The 20,198-nt window shown below is 40.3% G+C and overlaps 2 protein-coding genes across 23 annotated transcripts in view; one reads left to right on the forward strand and one right to left on the reverse strand.

The window, feature by feature from the left end:
- Positions 1 to 20,198, forward strand: part of cntnap5a (contactin associated protein family member 5a) — a 159,675-nt gene that overhangs the window by 118,029 nt on the left and 21,448 nt on the right. The window contains exons 18-21 of one of the 2 annotated variants that reach the window (XM_078939673.1): positions 5,963 to 6,202; positions 8,665 to 8,886; positions 14,958 to 15,091; positions 15,712 to 19,555. In XM_078939673.1, the coding sequence (XP_078795799.1) occupies positions 5,963 to 6,202; positions 8,665 to 8,886; positions 14,958 to 15,091; positions 15,712 to 15,825 (710 nt within the window). In that variant the 3' untranslated portion in view covers positions 15,826 to 19,555. Of the gene's footprint in view, positions 1 to 5,962; positions 6,203 to 8,664; positions 8,887 to 14,957; positions 15,092 to 15,711; positions 19,556 to 20,198 lie in introns of those variants that run through there. The other variant, XM_011489979.4, reaches the window with a different exon arrangement.
- Positions 1 to 20,198, reverse strand: part of LOC110017394 (uncharacterized) — a 90,698-nt gene that overhangs the window by 38,945 nt on the left and 31,555 nt on the right. For 5 of the 21 annotated variants that reach the window (XR_013652773.1, XR_013652764.1, XR_013652765.1 and 2 more), the window contains one exon: positions 13,056 to 13,082. The exons of the other annotated variants lie outside the window; for them this stretch is intronic. The gene's annotated coding sequence lies outside the window, so the exon portion shown is untranslated. The remainder of the gene's footprint in view (positions 1 to 13,055; positions 13,083 to 20,198) is intronic. 21 annotated transcript variants of the gene reach the window in all.

The following is a 20,198-nucleotide window of genomic DNA, read 5'->3' on the forward strand; positions in this document are numbered from 1 at the left end:
ATGCATAAGTATGTGTGTGTGGGCTGTTGCTGTTTTGTGTTTGCATATTTTTGTGTGAAGGATTTGGTAGTGGTTTAAATTATCCCAATAATAATGATTAATTAATTACAGACAAATTAGCGCATCCCACCCTCTCCTTCCCTTTTTCCCCTCAATACAGAAAAGGTTTAGCTTCAACTACAAAAGGGGTTTATACAGATAAACACCACGTGTGTCGGAAGATTTATAACCCCCTGTTGTAGCAGTAAAATCTGTTCAACACTAGAGGCCTTCAGCTCTTATGTTTGCTCAGCTGTTGGACAGTTTAAAATGCTAATTCTGTGCAACTCAAGAGCTGGCTAAAGATTGTTTCACCATTCTAACAATAAGTGTTAAAATAGAATGATATAATAAATGCTTTGTTTGCTGATAATTTGTAGGACATTTGACATATACTGATACTGAATCAAGCCTAAAAACTCCTAAAACTTTTGAACAAACTTTTATAATGTTAAATAAAAGGCTACAAATGTTAACTTTACATTAAATGCTAAGTTAGCTACAGAAAATAAAAATCAGCAGAAGAGTCCAAACTCTTCTTAGGCTATGCACCTTGTCCTGTCTTTCTGGAAACTAATATTTCCCGAACTGGAAGCCGTTTCTTCCAGATTCTTTGGCTCAGCTCACTCTGTCATTTTCCAGCACCAGCACATGGAGGACAAACCCTCCTCAGATAAATATGCACCCCCTCCCACTCACAACAGCTAGCTGATTGAAAGCCTCAAAAATGTCAAGTTAGAGAAGATTAAACTTTCAGGCGCAGCAAGCAATAATTCTCTTTCAGAGGTTCTGAGGCCTTCGTGGAGTTTTCTATTAAGCCTGTTCTTCAGGAAGATGATAGCTGCACCCCCTCCCACCAGTGTCTTTCCACTTTTATGTAATTGCACCTGTAATGTATGTTTGTGTGATTTCGTTAGCTTAATGTGGGGCTTGGCACAGCAGAGCGAGTAGTCTGGCTTTGTGTTAGCGGTACTGCAGCCCCCTACTCTCCAAGCAGGGTTTTTATTGTGAAGGACTACCAGAAAGATTTAGAAAGTCTCTGACAGTTAGAGGTCGGATTGACAGCAGCAACAGGAATTTATGTTTTTCAGTGAGATTCCGTGGGCAACAACTCGTCCGGCTCTCCGTTACCGTCACAGAAAACAGAAGTGGAAAGAGCTGAACATTCAATGTTAGTTTTATGTTGGTAGAAAAGCTCGATCTCTGATAAGTATCCGGTCTGCTCGGCAGCTGGTGGCTGACTTTGACCATCTGCTGTTTGCTGCAGCTGATGAACGGTGGAGAGGGTTTGTTTCACCAACAGCAGCTGCTGGAAAAGAGTTTTAAGGGTGAACCAAGACAACAAAATCTGTCCAGTTAAACTAGTGCAGATCAGGACGCAAAGTCCGGATTCAAGTGCTGGCTCTTCGGTTCAAACCTGGCTTCTTTCTTAAGGTCATGTCACACAGCCTCTATGTACACATTGCGCATATTGCACAGATGAAAATTGGTCATCCGTGAATATACATGGAAATAGTCAGAAATGTTGTGGCCTTTACGCGACATTTTCACAGATGTATTGAGTGAACCACATTAAAACCCCAGAAGAAGTACAAATAAATCACATGAAGAACACGTAAATCAACGTAAAAGTCAAAGCTAAAATGTGTGCGTTAATTATTTCATTTTAACGCCATATGTGCGCCAAATACGCAATATAAAAGTTATACATTGAAGGTACATGTGTGAAAAGTTCGTTAGACATACTGTCAGGGAAAGCCATAAATTTGTGGATGCATCTTGCAAAAATAAGGCACAGTTGTGTAAGATTTACATAATAATTCTGTTTAAACTACGTAAAATATCCATAACTGTGTATTTCTCATCCGACCAGAAATTTTAAACCGCTCACACACTAAAGGATAAAGATCCGACGGCTGAACCTCTCGACAGACATCTGTGCACATTGACAAGAAACACCAATGAATTACGTATATCGAGCATGTAACACGAAAGACCGAAAAAGAACGAGATTTGGAAAGGCCTAAATGTTCCGAACAAGTGTAAGGGGGCCAAAAAGAATGTAATGGTCCTGGACAGTGCTTAAAGTTCACATTTTGCTGTTTTTTAAGCCTAATGAAGACAAAATTCCGTTTTAACTAAATCCTTTACCAAGTTGGTCTGATTTATTTTTAAACAAGTTGAACAATAAATTAAAGAAATAGAATTAAAATCTTCAAAGGCTGACACCTAAATACCTAAAACACTGTAAACCTTTTAAGGAAGGCAGCTTAAAAGAAACACAAACTACTAACATAGTAAAAACTAAAGGTTAAAAGTGCAACTATAAATAAATCCTAAAAGAGAGAAAATGTACAAAAGAATTTGAAGAACCATCAACCTCAGCAGTAAAGGTAAATGTTCTGCTGAATGCAAATTATTAGTTAAAGATCATTAAATAGAAAAAACACTAAACATTGTAAGTCTTGTGCAAAACACAGCTTACAATTACTGTGAATCCCTAACTGTAAAATGCTAAATGAATGGTAGCTTAATAGTTGAAAAATAAAGAATATGTGAATATATATATATATATATATATATATATATATATATATATATATATATATATTGTGTGTGTGTGTAAACATGTGTATATGTATATGTGTGTGTGTGTGTGTGTGTGTGTGTGTGTGTATATATATATATATATATATATATATATATATATATATATACATATATATATATATATATACATATATATATATACATATACATATATATATACATATACATATATATATATATATATATATATATATATATATATATATATATATATATATATATATATACACATACATAATGTATTTCTCATTTTCTAAGTTGCAGTGTAAATATGTGTAAAGTAAAAGCTTTCGTCTGTGTGACACATGCTATTCTAGTTGTAAAACCTTCAAATCTTTCCCTGCAGGTTTGTTAAAACACAAATCAAACAGTTTTGGTTGTCATATTTTAAATTTTAACATGGTGCAATTTTTTAACAGTAAAGATAAGCTTCCGTTCACAGGGACGTCTCTCTATCATCTCCCTGCAGCCAGCATGCAAAGTAACATGGAATAAAGCTCTTTAAAAAAGCATACATCACTGCGGCGTTGTGTTAATGTATGCACGTCTCTCTTGGTAAAAATCCAATTTCTAGAAAACTAATTTATTTTATTGTTTTTTTCATTACTGCCCTGGTCAAGGTGCGTGGCCGCTGTCGTTTCGCCGTCACACTGTTGCTGCAGCCATCGCTGCTGACATTTAAATCTGCCTCTTTACTGACACTCCGGCACAGATAACATGAAAAACTTTATATTCATTTGAATTTTATCTCCATCTGAGGCCACAGTTAGTCCACCTAATGGATCATTTACCTTTAAAATTATTTATAGGTTGTGTGAAAGGACAAGTGGAGTGTAGAAGATTTCATTTCTTTCTAAGAAAACATAGTTAATGGGCTAATAATAAAAAAAATGAAATGAATAGTGTGCCTTTTAGGGCTTGAATGTTAAGAAATGAAAGGTTCATTTTTCAACAAAAAATGACCAACTTACTGCTGTTGGAACAAGAGAGCTCATCGAATGTTTTTATCTTCCTTAGTATTTCTTAAATCTAAGAGAAACACCGTCTGAAATACATGTCTTTCTATTTGCTTCAAGTCTTCTGCTCTCACTTGTAATTTAGTGTTTCTTTGCAACATTTGGCTCTCTGTTACACCTGGAAGCATTTTTTTTCAGTTCGAGATCTCTGTAAAGACTTGTCTGAATGTAGAAAGATTTCATCTTCCTCCACCGATGGAGTCTGAATGCAAATGACAGGATTATCAGACAAAAAGAAAGAAGAGCATCAAAATGAGCTAAAAACATAATCTAGTAGTACACCCGAGCCGTCGCTGGCAAAATATTACACGCTATTTGAGCTACCAAAACCCTTTAACTGTTGACTCAATTAATGTAATCCCAAAGGATTACAAAAGCGGCTTTGCGCCAATCTGCAACACTTGACTTTACGGGTAAATTTCCTTGATTGCATAAACATTGCTTCTCTCGACACCAGAATCCATTGGAATTATGATAATTGCGTAAACAATTGGAAGAGTTACGGTAGTTCAAAGAAGGTCAACGATGGAGCCAAAGCACCAGCGTTAAAGGGTTAAAGTGCAATCCCAAAGTAGCTGTATGTAGTTTTTGCAACTCTTCAAAAAGAAAAGTTGCTATTGGCTGACTTAAAAACTGGTTAGATTATGTCATCAGTTTATTAGCATATTTTCTGCAGGAGAAAGAGACCAGAAAGACAAAAAAAGTGAAACGGAACTTCATACAAACGTCTTTTTTGGCTTTTTGTTTAAATTATCGTTAAAATTAAAAAAGAAGAGAGCGTGAACGTTGTACTGAAATTGGGTTGTATCTGCTGCAACAGCACAAATGGTTCACTCATTTCTCTGTTTTACTGCAGCTGCTCAGAGCTAACTGTCACAACCTGTTGGTGCTTGATGAGAACACGCAAAACTATACATGCTTTTAAATCTGTCTCCAAACTCCATATAAGGTCTCCAGATTTATTGCAAATCGCAGTTAAAAAAATCGCCAAAGGGGTTTAAAAAGTGGCCAAAATGAAAAAGAATATGACTAATTTGGAACAACTTTTTAGGAGAACAATGGTGAGCAGTTTACCTTTGAGTTTAATTACCATCTAATTGATTAAAGGCTGTAGGAAAATCTAAATATTTGAAAAGACTTTTGTTTTTTCTCAAAATGCTTATTTCCACATTAGCACATAAACCTGTGATAGAGTTGGTGGTGAAGAGGGACGATGAAATTTCACAGGGAATCATGCCTAAAAATGCTAAATGTTCAAAATCAAATATTGAGATACTATGCTGAAGAACTCAATTTACCAAAAGAGGTAATGTAGCTATAGTTGTCAAATGTTATGCTAACAAAGCCACAAAAGGCCCTAACCATAGAGGAAACCTGCATGTAAAAATCTGTTTTTCTCTTGTCCAGCAGCTAACCAAATGGATAAGAACCAAGAGCCTTAGCTGAGAGACATTACTGTTGCAATAGGGGGTTTTGTAGCTTTGGTCACACGAGTTGTATATTTGTATAAACCCGTATTGTATTGAAGGCTAATCTATATTTTTATCTGTGGGCATTTCTTTTTGGACCAGATGAAAAACAGAAGGAGAGTGAGATATTAAGAGATGGGGCTCAAGGGAAAAACGTGGTAAAAAAGTTGGAGATTTCTTTTTTTTTTTTTTTAAACACACAAGGTGTTAGATTAAAAAAAGAGGCAACAAGTAATTCGAGGTTTATCTATATAATTTTTCACAGGTAGATGTTCACTTGTAGAAATCTTTGTCCCACTCCCCGCAACAGAGCCAGAACCTTCATTTGTGTTTTTGCGGTAGCTGCAGTCTCTTTATCCTTTGAGTCTAGGTAAAGTGATGACGACGAGGCTCCGGCTGCAGAGCACTGAGCAGCACGAAGGGTTAATAGCTCTCAGAATAGCATTCAGGAAGAATATTACAGCCAGTTACAGAAGCACACAGCAGTTCAGTCGAGGTAGCAGATTTCAAATGAGGGATCTCATTAGAAATGCATGCAACATACAGAGGCAGAGCTTCTCTTCATCTCAAACAATATGGGGTTTAACAAGCATCATTTATCAGCCTTAAGGAATCATGAAAGGAGATTATACCCACAGGTTTATATTTTTCCCTCAGACAAATCACCAGCACAACAGTGTGATTCATTTTCCTTCTGAAGTCATCAGTCTTTTACCCCTGGGGGGTAAAAATTCCCAGCTGTCACCAGATTTCTTTTGAAAAACCTGAGTTGTCCATCATATTGTGGATTTTAAAGTTGGTGCGCGCGTCTGTTTGGGCTAATTTCAGGGGGCACGGCGTCCCAGCAGAGGGGCTTCCTGGGCTGCATTCGCTCCCTGACGGTCAACGGCATGGGTTTTGACCTGGAGGAGCGGGCCAAGATGACGCCCGGAGTTAGCGCCGGCTGCCCCGGCTACTGCAGCGGCTCCAGCAACCTCTGCCACAACCGAGGGAAGTGCATTGAGAAGAGCAATGGCTACATCTGCGACTGCTCGCAGTCCGCCTACGGAGGCACCACCTGCAACCAAGGTGAGGCGCTACGAGCGCAAACAAAAGCCGCGCGCCGTTTTTCATCAATGAGCGCTGATTATAACCAACAGAAACTCGATCACTCTCAAGGTTATTTCATTACAGAGCACCAATGCAAGCAGCAGCAGCGCCAGAGACAATTAATACTTGTCATGACTGCAGAGTCGGAGAACATTTAAAATGCATTAGAACAAATTATCTGCTGCAGTCTGCGAGGGGCCAACAAAACAGCAAAGCTGGAAGAAGGAGGCAGATCTGGGTCCAGCTCGGGTGAGCTGCTCTCAGGGAGTTTGGTCGTAAAGACGCCGTTTCATTTCACAGATGAGACTGTGTTTCACGCCTCAGTCAGCTGGTTTACTGCGGCGTGGAGCCTCAGCACGATGAAGGTCACACGCTCAGACTAGAAACCAATTCTTCCTTCGCTCATCACCATAGAATGACACATTTCACACATGAACCTTCAACAAAACCTGCTTCCACTGGAGCAGACATCAGAGATTTAAAGAATCCACCTCTTGCCCCTGAGGTTGCCATGGTAACCAAAGGAAAAATTAGAAATGCCAAAATTAAGTGAATGTGGATGTAGGCAGACCTGTCTAGCAGAGCTTTCTCATGGTTCTCCCTAATTAGAAAAAATAAAACTTCTTTCCTGTGGCGCTCTTAATTAATTGGAAAGCTTGTGGCTAGAAAAGATGACGCCTTAATTCTGCGTACTTTTATCAACCAAAACAAAACTGCCCAACTTTTTTTAACATGCTTTTGATAATCTCTGTTTTTTATAATATTTTTTTCTTGAGTGCATATTATTCAAGTTATAAACAGGCCAATCAGATGCCTCAATAAAAGTTGGTGGTGCCTGTCGGCTCCCCACGACCAACGTTCAAAACATTTGATTGACAGATTTTGTGTAGACTGCTTTCAAATTGATAAGGGTGTGGCCTTCCAACAAGCTGATTGGCCAGACTGGTTTCCATAGAAACATCGACTCAGACTGACTCAGATAAATCACTGCTTACTGATGTTTTCTGGCGAGAACATGGTGGAGAATTGACTTAATTTAATTGGAGCCAGAAGTAAACCATTTTCTCTGTTTGACATCGCATTGACTCGCTCCAGTTATCAGATACAGTCAATGGTATTAGCTGATTATCAGAGTGTGAGTAGAATAAACATTTGTTCCATGGAAACATTTTAAAATCTACTTTAATGCAGAGACTTTAAAACATTTGACCATTTTATAAACTACAGATGTCCAAAAAAATACTGTGGTTGAAGACCTTCGCTTCATTAAGGTCACCGATTTGAGTCAAAGTACAACTACCATGTTTATTTAGCAGGTGGTTTGGGTCATGTGAGATCCTGAGACCTTTCTCCATCTTATTACTTCACTCTGCCCCCCCGCAATCCTCCATTTAAGTTGGTGGAGTAGACCCTGGTCTATTCAAAATCCTATCATATTTGTGTCTAACCAAACAGAACCAGACAAAATGATTCTCCAAGTGTTTTCTTATTGTGAATAATCAAACACACTGATGTGTCTTCTGCTGTGAGGTAAGACGGCATAAATCTGACAATGTCTTGGCTCACAGCGGCTCCTTCCCAAAGATCTGCCTCATTCCTCTGCTTTCATGCAAACATGCTGCTGAGGATGAGGAGGATGGTGATGTTTTTCCACAACAACCCAGAAAGTAAAGCTGGAACTGGACCCAGGATCCATTCAGACCATAAACCAGTAGCTGGTTTGCAGCATCACTTGTTAGGATCTGAGGAGATCCTGATCTCACTTCAGATACGAGCTCTTTCACAGCATTCAGTTGGTAACTTCTGTTTTCTTCTGAGTCATCAAGTACGCTGGTGTCCTGCACAACCTGAGCATCTGCAGGGGACCTGTTTATTTTAACACAATTGCTTTTATTTTGATCAAAACGTTCCTGCATTTACCTCATTTCTGAAACAAAAAAATTGCTTGTTCTTAGAAATGACTTTGCAGGCTGTCCTTGTTCTACTTTCCAGGCTTGTTTTAAGGTGGAAGGATTGTCTGGATTGAGGGCTTTAAAAAGGGATTAGGGCATTTTTCTGCGTGGCGGTTGTTTGTAGGTCTGCAGAAGCTCCTCATGTGAAGGATTTTGCGGCTCCAGAGGGAGCTGCTTAAATCTGCCCCCAGTGATGTGACCTGGAATCCTGCAGCGGGCTCTGCAGCACGGACACCATTGCCGGCTATTCTTAGAAAGAGTTCCTTGTTTCAACAACCCGATGTCTAAGGAACACGTTTCCTTTGGTCACATTTCCCAGAAACCCTGTGGGTTTGCTGATGAACTGTCAATAATATCCACTGATGCAGCTTGAGTGGCTTTCAGTGCGGCTGCACTTACACAGCAAAGTGCATGTCCGTCGCAGTTGATGACTGTGTGGGCTGCAGCACTGTCTAACTTTTGTTTTTTTTTCCTCCTGGACCTCTGCAGAGGTCTCTGTGTCCTTTGACAGGGAGTCCTCCGTAACCTACACCTTCCAGGAGCCCTTCTCCGTCATGCAGAACAGGAGCTCAAAGGCCTCCGGCGTCTCCCCGGACAGCCGGGCACGAGAGGACGTGGCCTTCAGCTTCGTCACCTCCCAGAGGCCGGCCATGCTGCTGACCGTCAGCACCTCCGGCCAGCGATACATTGCAGTCATCCTCGCCAGGAACGGTATGTCTGTTGCAGCAGGCGGGACTTCCTGCCGTCATTCATGGATATGAGTAGAGTTAGGAACGGCAGTGTTCCCTCGCTTTATTGCACTTCATCTTTTGCTGCCTGACTGTTTTGTGAAATTTCTTTAGTGCAATATGACTTAAGTTTTTTTACAGAAAATTGTGTTCTGTGTTCTGATTGGCTGTAGACCGTTGTCAATCAATCCTCCATGTCAGGGGTCGGGAACCTATGGCTCGCGAGCCATATATGGCTCTTTTGATGGTCACATGTGGCTCGCAGACAAATCTTTAATTATACTTTTTTCTTTCATTAGACCAGTCCTTCTCGGGCGCGATGCCAGAGGCGCGCAGTAGTAGCAGTGCTTAGAGAGAGAAATCTGCGCCAGCGCTATCAGTTATTATTATCTATTATTTCACAGAGTTTGTACCAGCCGGAAACCTGTGAATTGACGTGCCTAAAACTGCGCGCTCCCGTCTCTGAGAAAGAGCGCGCAGATGCGGAGACGGGATGTGTGAGGGAGAAAGCAGAGGGTGGGGCTGAGGTGTTGTGGGGACCGGCTGCAGGTGAATCGCGCAGGGATTATAAAAACGTAAAACCCGCTGCCCGTCACTCACTGCGGCGTGTGAGTGTGTGTTTGGCTCCCCGTCTGCATGTGAGCAGTCTTTGTCACATCTACAGAACATTCAGACCTACGATCACGTTTAAAGTCTCAACGCCTGCATGAAGCAGAAACTCACCACGTATCAACCAGACTAGAGACCATCAGCAAAACTACCACGAGAAATACTCATCATTTATTAGCAACAGAATAACAATGTTATTAAAAAGAATCCACAGACTTATTGTACTTTAAAAATGTTGAAATTAAATCAAATGCACACATTCATTTGTATATTTAGTTTTAAACAAATTGTCGCGGACTGAGTTTAACTTGGCTGTTGGGCCGCGTTAAAAGTTCTGGAGTTCATTGAACGCGTCAAGCAGAGATCTGATTGGCTCTCAGTTCTGTCGCTCAGCCTGTTGTTAGGTAGTTTGGACCAATGGGGTTCAGCTATGGGCCGAATAAGGGAAATGGGAGGGCTGGAGCAGGAGCAGGGGAATAAAAAGTTGGGAGAAGCGCTCTCTCTCGTGTCGGCGGGAGAGATTCAGGAGTTGCTGAATTAATTGTACGGCGTTTGTTACGGTCTGCAGTAATCGGAATAAAGAACTTTAAAAGAGGTTAAGTCTCCGTGCCTCAGTGTGGGAAAAGAACACTACATTATTGTATGGCTCTTTCGAAATTACATTTCAAAATATGTGGCATTTATGGCTCTCTTGGCCAAAAAGGTTCCCGACCCCTGCTCCATGTCATGTCTCTCCTGTACAGAGTGCATTCAGTTTGCCTACCTAAATTTTTGATCGTGATCAAATCATTGTTTTCATCTATAATACTGGTCTTGATTCTGTACGACGGGTTTAAATGAGAAAGAAAGACGTGAGAATGTTCGTGTCAGTCTAAGAAAAGTGTAGAACGTGTGTAGTGAGAAATTCTACTGCCTTAAAACATCTAAAATAATTGTAAAAAGTAAAAAAGTCTACTCTATTCCAGGTTATTTTTACCACCCCCAGGCTAACACACACACCCACTTTCTCCATGGAGCTAGCGGTGATTGCTAAATGCTTCCATTTTATATGCACTATATGCTCATCCATCTTTGCTAAAGTTTGGACTTACTGCTTAGGCCAAATCTAGGTTGCCATTATGAAATTGGGCAACACCCACAAGGAGCAAAAGGCGGAGCCTGAGCAAGTGGGGTCGTCTTAGTTCCGGGTAGAAAAATGAGCTGCGAAAAATAACTAATTTCCATAAAAATATGAGTTATCTTTAGTGTGTCAAAGGTAATATATTTTCATATATGGATATAGCTTATTCTGAAAATGTGATATAGGCCCTCGACAAACAAGAATAAGAATATACAATTTATAAAACTGCCCAAAACCAGAAAAAAATCCTCACATGACTACAGTACAGCAAGTTTTTTAAAACATCCAGGATGTCACAGTTGCAACAGGTGCAAACTTAAATTTTAACATTTTTTTAAGCGATGTTTAGTGTATTAGTTGACTCTTTTTTTAAAAACCTTTATTTGAAACGGCCGTCTCCCAAATTCTAGACACGAGGAGCATCAGACTGCAGGTGTTTTCAGACTCAAAGCTGACCTACATCTGCCGTTTCTCTGACCCACATTCTCACCAAACCATTACTCCCAACATTCGAGCCAAAGCTGAGACAAAACCAGCCTGGATTGATATGAAAAGGTTCCTGTGAGGGTGGAGTTTAAGAATGAAATAGGTAAAATATCACACCTTATGGACCCCCGACTGCTCCAACACATCCTTAATTATAATGGAATCAAAACAAAAAGAGAAAAAGAATGACAACTAAATGTAAAAAATTACTAAACTACAGAAATATGTAAGAATGATAGTATCCGTCTTCTCTGAAGTGCATTCACTTTATCAAAAAGTTCAACAGTGCTAAAATGACGTCACGGTGTAGGTACCATAACCATTCAGCCTGCTCATCCGTTCGGGGTCCTTCAACTAGTGCTGACGTCACATTAAGTGATTGGCTGTCCGTTGGTCAGATGACGTGTCAGATAGTGATTGGTTTGGACAAATTACGATACTACCATAGAAGAAGATATTATGCGATCCGTTGTAAACAAACAGAGCTCCAACGTGGAGCGAGATTATCTTCTGAACGTGCTTTTATTATTGTCATAATTATTATTAAGTGCTTTTGCAGCCGAACAGATTGCGGTCCAAACTCTTCTCTGGACCGCACACTATAACAAAGCACCTTCCCTGCCTGTTAACGCGAAGCTACGATACTCCAGCTGCTCTGATCAGAGACACGGTTCGCTCATGTAGAGCAGCAGGTTCACTCTAACAGCCACAGATCTTTTACAAAGTGGGTTGTGGCAAAATCTCTCTATAAACATTACAAAAAATAATGTCAGACACAAATTATGAGGGAAAAGAACTTTGGGTTGCAAAAGGAAACGTGAAATGAAATATGTAGACCTCCACGCTACATAGTTTGTCCAAGTGGGGCTACCGTAGTGTGACGTTATCCTCAGTTGAAAGGACCCCAAACGGTTATTGCAGGCCGAATGGTTACGGTACCTACACTGGCAGTCATGTTGGAGCGGTGCAGTGCCCCTCTCTGCCTGTTTGACTTCCTGTTTGTGTTCATGACTGGTTCCATCAGCAGAAACCATATTTCTGCTTTTCATGACTTCCACCTGAACAACGCTCGGCTCATTTGACAGAAATGACTGACTCTAAACGTTGTTAAGCTCCACAAAACGTTGAATCGTTGCTTTCAGAAGAAGACAGGAATAACCGGAGGACACTGCTGCTGCAGATTCCTCCATTCAGCTCAGCGGATGCCTGTCAGGCTGCCGTCTGTGCTGTCAGACGACGACTCGCTGAGGCCTGAGAGGAGGCTGACGCTCCAGCAGCAGAGGCTTTACGGTAGAGCTGAGGCACCGTTTGGAAGTGGAGCAGTAGTTTTCTTCATCATCTATTCAGCTTCAGCCAAACTCTGGGGGCAGCAAACTCATGCCATTGTAGCATGAAATTAAACAGAAGAGTTCTGCAGCCATGGCAGACCTGAAGAACATCAGGAAACGCTGCAGAACCTTTTCAGATCAAATCCCACCTTCATCTTTCACTCACCTCCGGTCTCAGACTTATTCTGAATATTTCAGGCTCCTGCACAGGCTATGTTAAATACTTTTCTTAACGCAGAGGGAGCCTGACGGGACGGTTTCTGTCATCTGAACCGCCCCCACCCTTGACGCTGCTGTTCAGAAGATGATGTAAAGTTTCCTTCTGATGCTCCTCTGCTCAAAAGAACCAAGAATTTCAGCAAAAACAACAAAAACTGGGCCTAACCCTCCACACTCCACGTTTCATGTTTGTGATCCCTGCATTTTCCGGCTGGATTCATCTGCCAATGTCTAATCTGTTTCCACGCCAATCCCCCCACGGTGACATGTGTGGCTTCAGTGTGCACTTTGGAGCCCGAAATCCGCCGCTGTGTGTTGAAGCTTGACGCCAGCGCCCCTCAGGTGTGTGCAAACAGTGAAGGGCAGGGGAGACACTTTATACACACTGACCTTCATCTGCTGGAGCACTCTGGGTATCTGAAATGAATCACAACACAAAGCCCTTCACTCGCACAGTGGGAATTGTAATATTGACCCAGCTCCACTTGACAATGCATAGCTTTCTGACTCTTTGATCTGGCAGCGGCTCAGTGCAAGTGTGTTTGTGTGTGTTACAGACAGAGAAACACTGAGCACATATTGACTAGACTTCTGAGAAGAAGAGCTTTGAGATAAATATTTGTAGACTCTCAGAAAAGATCTGACAAAGCTCAAAAATAAGGCTCTTTTCTTAAAGAATAAAGTTTTCTTCTGGAGAGCACAGTACACATGTTCGTCCACTGTTTCCATACACAGATGTCCTCTGCATGGACAAGACTGAATTTATGCAGGAACGTTAGCTAAATGTCTCCAACCCAAGTCTAGATTTTTTAGGTGTTTTATTTTAATATAAACATGAAGACTTCTTCACTCAGACTTCCACTTTCATGCTTCAATCACGTAAAACTATTTATTAGACTGCACAGCGAAGAAAATCTGTTAAAGTCTAGTTTTATGCTGATGACACTTTAATATATCTGATAAAACCAGGAGAAAATTGTTGAGTTGACTTCAAATTTGACCATAAAGATAATTTCTGATGGTTTTTAAAATTAGATTAGTTATGTCATTGTACTGGATGGGATTATTTTATCGTCTGATGTCACTGATAGAAAATTGTTTGATCCAAACTAACTAAGGTGAACGAAAAAAACAGGAGTTTTCTGTGTTCGATACTTCCTTAAACATTTTTTGCACTATTTAGTTATTCTAGAAGTTCACATAAAGGTCGCTAGCTGATCCAACTGTGGAACCTCAAGTTATGCTTGGATCCCAAAGTGTTTATATATTCACTAACAGAAGTCAAGAAATTAGCTTCAGTTTTCATTGTCATTTTCCTTTTAACAAAACTTCAAGTCATATTGTTCACTTTTCTGACCTTTTATCTATTGGCATTTTTATAAATTACTATTTCTATTTAGAAATGTGTTCGTCTTAGGTTTTGTATCATTGTGAGGGGGCAGAGTCTCTAATTCCTCTTTTGTGGAATAAGCTTCTGTGGTTTAGAAGGAAGGCGCCTTCACGGTCTTCAAGGCTGGACTTTAAACTTCACTGTTAGATAAAATTGTTGATCTTGTTTTTGGCCTGCTAGACCTTGAGTCATAATGCTAGTCATGCGGTTTGGTCCAAGACTGCTAGTCCTTTCCGACACTCTTTGATTTAAAAATCAGGACAGCTGGAGGACCATTGTTGACTAAAATCCACAAGGACTAGATCATTACAGTCCTTCTCTGCAAAGCACCTTAAGGTGTAAACTGGATGTAAACCAGCACCGGTTAAGTGTACCACCATTCCATAAACTTTCAGCGTCTTGTTCATAAAAACTATAACTGGAAAAATCCTAATTTGGGGGGGGGGGGGGGGGGGGGGGAATTGTTCTTCCTGCTTTTGTGCTGTTTTATTTACTTTATTGCTGCTGATGTTTTCATACTAAATACACAATCTCCTGCCTCTGTGTGAACTGCCAAACCATCCAGGGTGAGCCGGACTTTGCTCAACAGTAGCTGGGATAGGCTCCAACAACGCCATGACCCAAATGACATTGTTTTGTCTGCTCCTGATTTACCACGATTTGACAAAGGAAATACTCAGTAACACAGTTTTTATTTCAATTTTCTGATATATCTGGTCCATCATGAGAATAATGCTACAAGAATGAGTTTAAAAAAAACAAAAAACTATTATCCTTGGAGTAAGTGTTTAACAGATGGCAAAAGAAGACAGAGTTTGCACCTCTGTCTATTTGCTACATCAACTCCAGCTTTTAAAACAAAAGTGCAATCCTTCAGATGTTTTTTTTTGCTCTCTTCTCAGGGACTCTGCAGATCTGGTATCGCCTTCAGACGGACAGGAGCCCGGATGTGTTCAATCCCACCCCTGGTAACCTGGCAGACGGCCGTCTTCATCGGATCAGAATTCACAGAGTGGGCAAAAACCTTTATGTGCAGGTGAGCCACAGACACACAGAGGGCTTTAGCATCTTTTTGGCCAGCAGCCATCATTTAAAAATCATGATGAAGAATTACTGTAGTGGTACCACGCTCTGTTTGCTCATTAAAAAGTGATTAGTAAAATGTAATTATATATGAGAGAAATTTTGCCTCCAGAATGCTAAAGTGCAAGTTCAAATGAATCAAAGTGATTTTTTTTTCTGCTGTACATAGCATACGTTTCACACAAAAAATTGTTTGAGTCAATACGACTGTATCATAAACAGTTACATATATAAATGAAATAATATTGTGAAATTGAAACAATACGTTTTCATCACAACATTCAAAATCTCAAATTCAGCAGACTTTTACTGCATTATCTATGACTCTTCCCCTCACGTGCTGTTGTCATGACGACATAACTGCCACAAGTTGTCAATAGTTAATTATTACTTCAAAAAAGCAAAACATTTCACCAGAATGATGTCGGCCAAATCCATGGCTTACTCTGCCCTGTTTCAATGACATTTCAGTCCTAATGATAAACATTTATTGTCAAGTTTTCACAAAGATTTTTCATATTGTTGTTGCAACCAATGTTCCTATCTTCTTTCTCTTTCGGCTTTTCCCATCAGGGGTCGCCACAGCGAATCATCCTTTTCCACCTCACTCTGCAACCAATGTTCCTATATAAAACAAAAAATCACAGATTTTACACCTGTATTGATCAAGTTTTAAACAATATTTAAAGAATGAAACGAAGTTACATCTCTAACAGTTCCAGTTTTACACCTTTAACAGAAAGTTACGTTTTTTTAACAACTGTCTTTCAAACATATCCAAACTCAACAGATTATAGTTATTTTAAAATAGTTTGAACTTCGTACCTAACCAGAGCTACATAAAGACTAAAAAGATCATAGATCTATAGAGCTTTAAATTTAATATAAATGGGTTTAGCTGTTGGAATTGCTATTTTAGTTTTTTTGTTATTATGAGTATTTGGATATAATTTAACACAGTTGGTGGCATAAACATGAGAAAACAGTGGGGGAAAACAGTACTTAGCCAGCCACCAATGTGCAGGTCCTCCCACTTAAAAAGATGTAATTGTAATTTTCTCAACTATGAGAGATAATATGAGAAAAAATTGTTTTTAAAGAATTTATCTGTAAATTTTGGTGGAAAAATAATTATTTGGTCATCTTTAAACAAGCAAGATTTCTGGCTCTTACAGACCTGTAACTTTTTCTGTAAGAGGATCCTCTGTCCTCCACTCATTACCTGTATAAATGACACCTAATTGAACTTTTCTCTATGAAAGACACCTGTTCACAACCTCAAACTGTCACACTCCAAACTCCACTGTGGCCAAGGCCAAAGAGCTGTCTAAGGACACCAGAAACCAAATTGTTGACCTGCACCAGGCTGGGAAGCCTGAATCTGCAATAGCTAAGCAGCTTGGTGTAAAGAAATCAACGTAATTAGGAAATGGAAGACATACAAGACCACTGATGATCTCCCTCCACCTGTAGCTCTCCGCAAGTTCTTACCCCGCGGGGTCAAAATGATCACAAGAACGGTGAGCAAAAATCCCAGAACCACATGGGGGGACCTACAGAATGATCTGCAGAGAGCTGGGACCAAAGTAACAAAGGCTACCATCAGGAACACACTATGCTGTCAGGGACTCAAATCCTGCAGTGCCAGACGTGTCCCACTGCTAAAGCCAGTGCATGTGCAGGCCCGTCTAATACTGAGTTGCAAAGAACACTATACCTACTGTAAAGCATGGGGGTGGAAACATCAGGCTTTGGGGCTGTTTTTCAGCAAAAGAAGCAGGACGACTGATACGTGTAAAGGAAAGAATGATTGGGGCAATGTATCATCAGATTTCGAGTAAAAACTCACGCATGCGCAGGGAAAAAATCCAAACTCCACACAGAAAGGTCCCCCATTGGTGTTCTGTTTCAGGTCCCCCTGCCAGGACTTGAACCAGGGGCCTTCTTGCTGTGAGGCAGGAGCGCTAACCACTGCGCCACGATAATGAAAACAACTTTTTTATTTTGTGGATTATTAAATGTAATATATTTAGTTTAAGACTAGTTATATACAGGTTTAAGGTTAGTCTTTAGGTATCAAATATTTTCTGTCTATATCTTTTTCTAAACATCCTTGAGAAGCTGTTCCAGGTTTTGCCCTGAACAATATTGGGTGGTATCACCTGCATACATAACTAAATGGAACAATTAAGAACAGTGTGGCAAAACACTAATGCTTTCTGAAGGCCACATGAAGCCTTTTAGCATTTCTGATTTTTCATTGTAATAAACTGGTTTTTGTTTTTTAATTATTTAAGCATGTATTTAAGTATTTAAGTGATTTATATATTTACAGGCCCTCTGGTGCAACACTTCCTGGTTTATTCAACTGTTTACTGAGATCTATATGTGTACATCAAAACATTTAAAAACAACTCCACTAAATTTTTCTTACAGTCTATTGCACCAGCAATGTGTTCAATCAAATTCATAACAGCCTTTGTGGTGGATCTGCTGGCACTATAACTATATTGTTTATCACACAATATTATATGTTTTTCTGTAATTTTACAAATAAATTCTCAATTATCTTTAAAAATTGGGACGGTAATAAACATCTCTGTGTGTAGGAATAGTCTTATTAACAGTAGTTTGTTTTTGTTTTTTTGGTCCTTCCTTTGATTTAGCAATATTTCAAAAACCACATAAAACTTTTCAAACTTTTGACTGTTTTTACCTAACAGCCTGGAGGGCCTGCAAATTTTCAGTTAAAAAAAACACAAAAAACCTTTCTAACTTGCACATATTCATCAATATTGGCTATACTAATATTTTCTTTGATAATTGAGTCGATAAACACCATGGAACATTATTTTATTAATAAAGTAACTTAAAAATACTTCCGGTTATGGCGGCCATGTGAAAAGTCGTGTTTTCTGCCGCTCTGCAGCTCGTGCTATACCAAGAACTTTACTTGCTGCTATCCAAAACTAAATTACAAGAGGAATGAAGGAATAATGCCTAAAAAACCTAAAACTGCAAAAGAAACAACTGAAAATTCTAAGCAACCCAAGTTAACGGAGTTTCGTCTTCGAGGGGAAGCGAAGGCTAACGCTGCCACTGTCCAAATGGCGGAGACGCGCGAGGAGGAAAGCAGCAAGGTGGATAAAATACTGTCTGTTGTGACCTCCATGAAGACAGACTTTTCTACAAGATTTGACAAACTTTTATTGGCAGTCGAAGACATAAAACAGGAACTGAATGATTGCGCTGAACGAGTGACACAAACGGAGGTGCGCATTTCCAACACGGAGGACGACATCAGCGTTTTGCAGGCCAAGGTGAGCGCACTGGAAGCCAAAGGAAAAGTTCTGGAGGACAAAGTCTTAGATTTGGAATCAAGATCAAGGCGGAACAATTTAAGACTTGTCAATTTGCCAGAAGGAGCTGAAGGACAGGACCCGTGCCTGTTCTTGGAAAAGTGGCTTCCAGAGGCGCTCGGCACCGAAATGCTTCAGACTCCGCTGACCATAGAAAGAGCGCACCGAATCGGACCGCGGAGAGACGGCAACGCTCCACCTCGCACTCTCATCATGAGATTCCTTAACTATAAGGATAAGCTGGCTGTTGTCTCTGCGGCGCGGGCCAAAAAGGATCTTCGCTACAAGGAGCAGCGGATCCGATTCTACCCGGACCTCGCGGCGGGAGTGCACCAGCTTCAGAAACAGTTCGACTCGGTTCGAGAGGATCTGCGCAGATTGGGGATAAAGCACGGAGTGATTCACCCAGCAAAGTTACTGGTGACCTACGAGGGGAAGACGCACGCCTTTAAAACACCGACAGAGGCTCGAGAGTTTCTCAAGAAGATCCAGAAGAACTCCGAGTGAAAGTGATTCTGATCTGACATACTATTCTCTCAACAGTTGTGAGAAACAGGTAACGGGACGGGAAAATTGGCATTCCAATATGGAAACATCTGAGTGACTTTTTTTTCTTCTTCCTTTATTTTTCTTTTTCTTAATTAATAATATTTTTTGAAACAATTTCTACAACTGTATACATTAAGTGAAAATTAGCAGCGTAGAAAAATTATTTTTGGTCAAGGCACGACCAGCAGTGGCGTGCGTTAATGTTCGATTTGAGTGACATGGGCAGACTGCTCCTCCCAGAGAGAGGATCAGGCACGTGCCATGGCGGGAGACACAATGTGGGGGGAGGGAAACCCATTCAGTTGGGTAAATGGGGTAACGGGTGTTCAAGTTTGGTGTTTTGGATATGTTCTCTTATATCCAGGTTAGTTAGGCTTCTCTTTAAAAAAATGTTCATTGTATTATGTGAAAGTTTCACAGCAGCTGAAAAGAAATACAGATCTCTTTTTTTTTTTTCAAGAGACAATTTACTCTAAATGCAAATAAATACTTTGATCTGTCCAAATTAATGCAAGGAGTAGATCTAAACTTTGTAACATGGAATTGCAGGGGATTGCAACGTTTCAAAAAGGTCAAAAAAGTAATAAACAAAATAAAAGATATGGGGTCCAAAATAGTCTTTCTTCAGGAGACCCATCTTCTAGAGGAAGACGAAAAAAGAATTAGAAGAAGGTGGCGAGGGAGCGTATTTGCTTCAGCATTTTCTTCCAGAGCAAGAGGAGTGATGACTCTTATTCATGAATCTGTACCATTCCATGTCAGTAATGTGATTAAAGACAAGAGGGGTAGATATTTTGTCATGATTTGAATTTGTTGTCTTGTTTTTGGTCCTTGTTCTGTCTTGTTTCTGTTTCCTGTTTTATTTTGAAAGTCTCCTGTCTTGTCTGTTTTCTTGAGTTTTGCTTCCTTTGGTCCCCATCAGCCCTGATCGTGTCCACCTGTGTCTTGTCTGCCCTGTCTGTATTTAAGTCTTGTCTCTGCCTTCCTCCTGTGTTGGTCCATTAGTTACCCCTGTTATGGTGTTCATGCCATGTTCCTCGTCCATGTTTCATGCCACGCCAAGTAAGTTTTTGTTTCCTTTGTCATCCTGCTCTGCAGCGCTTTTTGTTTGTTCTTTTTGTGCATTAAAACCCACTAGCCCTGATCCTTGCC

This window comes from Oryzias latipes, chromosome 21 (genome assembly GCF_053564925.1).
Source record: "Oryzias latipes strain Hd-rR chromosome 21, Olatipes_Hd-rR_3.1".
Taxonomy (NCBI): domain Eukaryota; kingdom Metazoa; phylum Chordata; class Actinopteri; order Beloniformes; family Adrianichthyidae; genus Oryzias; species Oryzias latipes.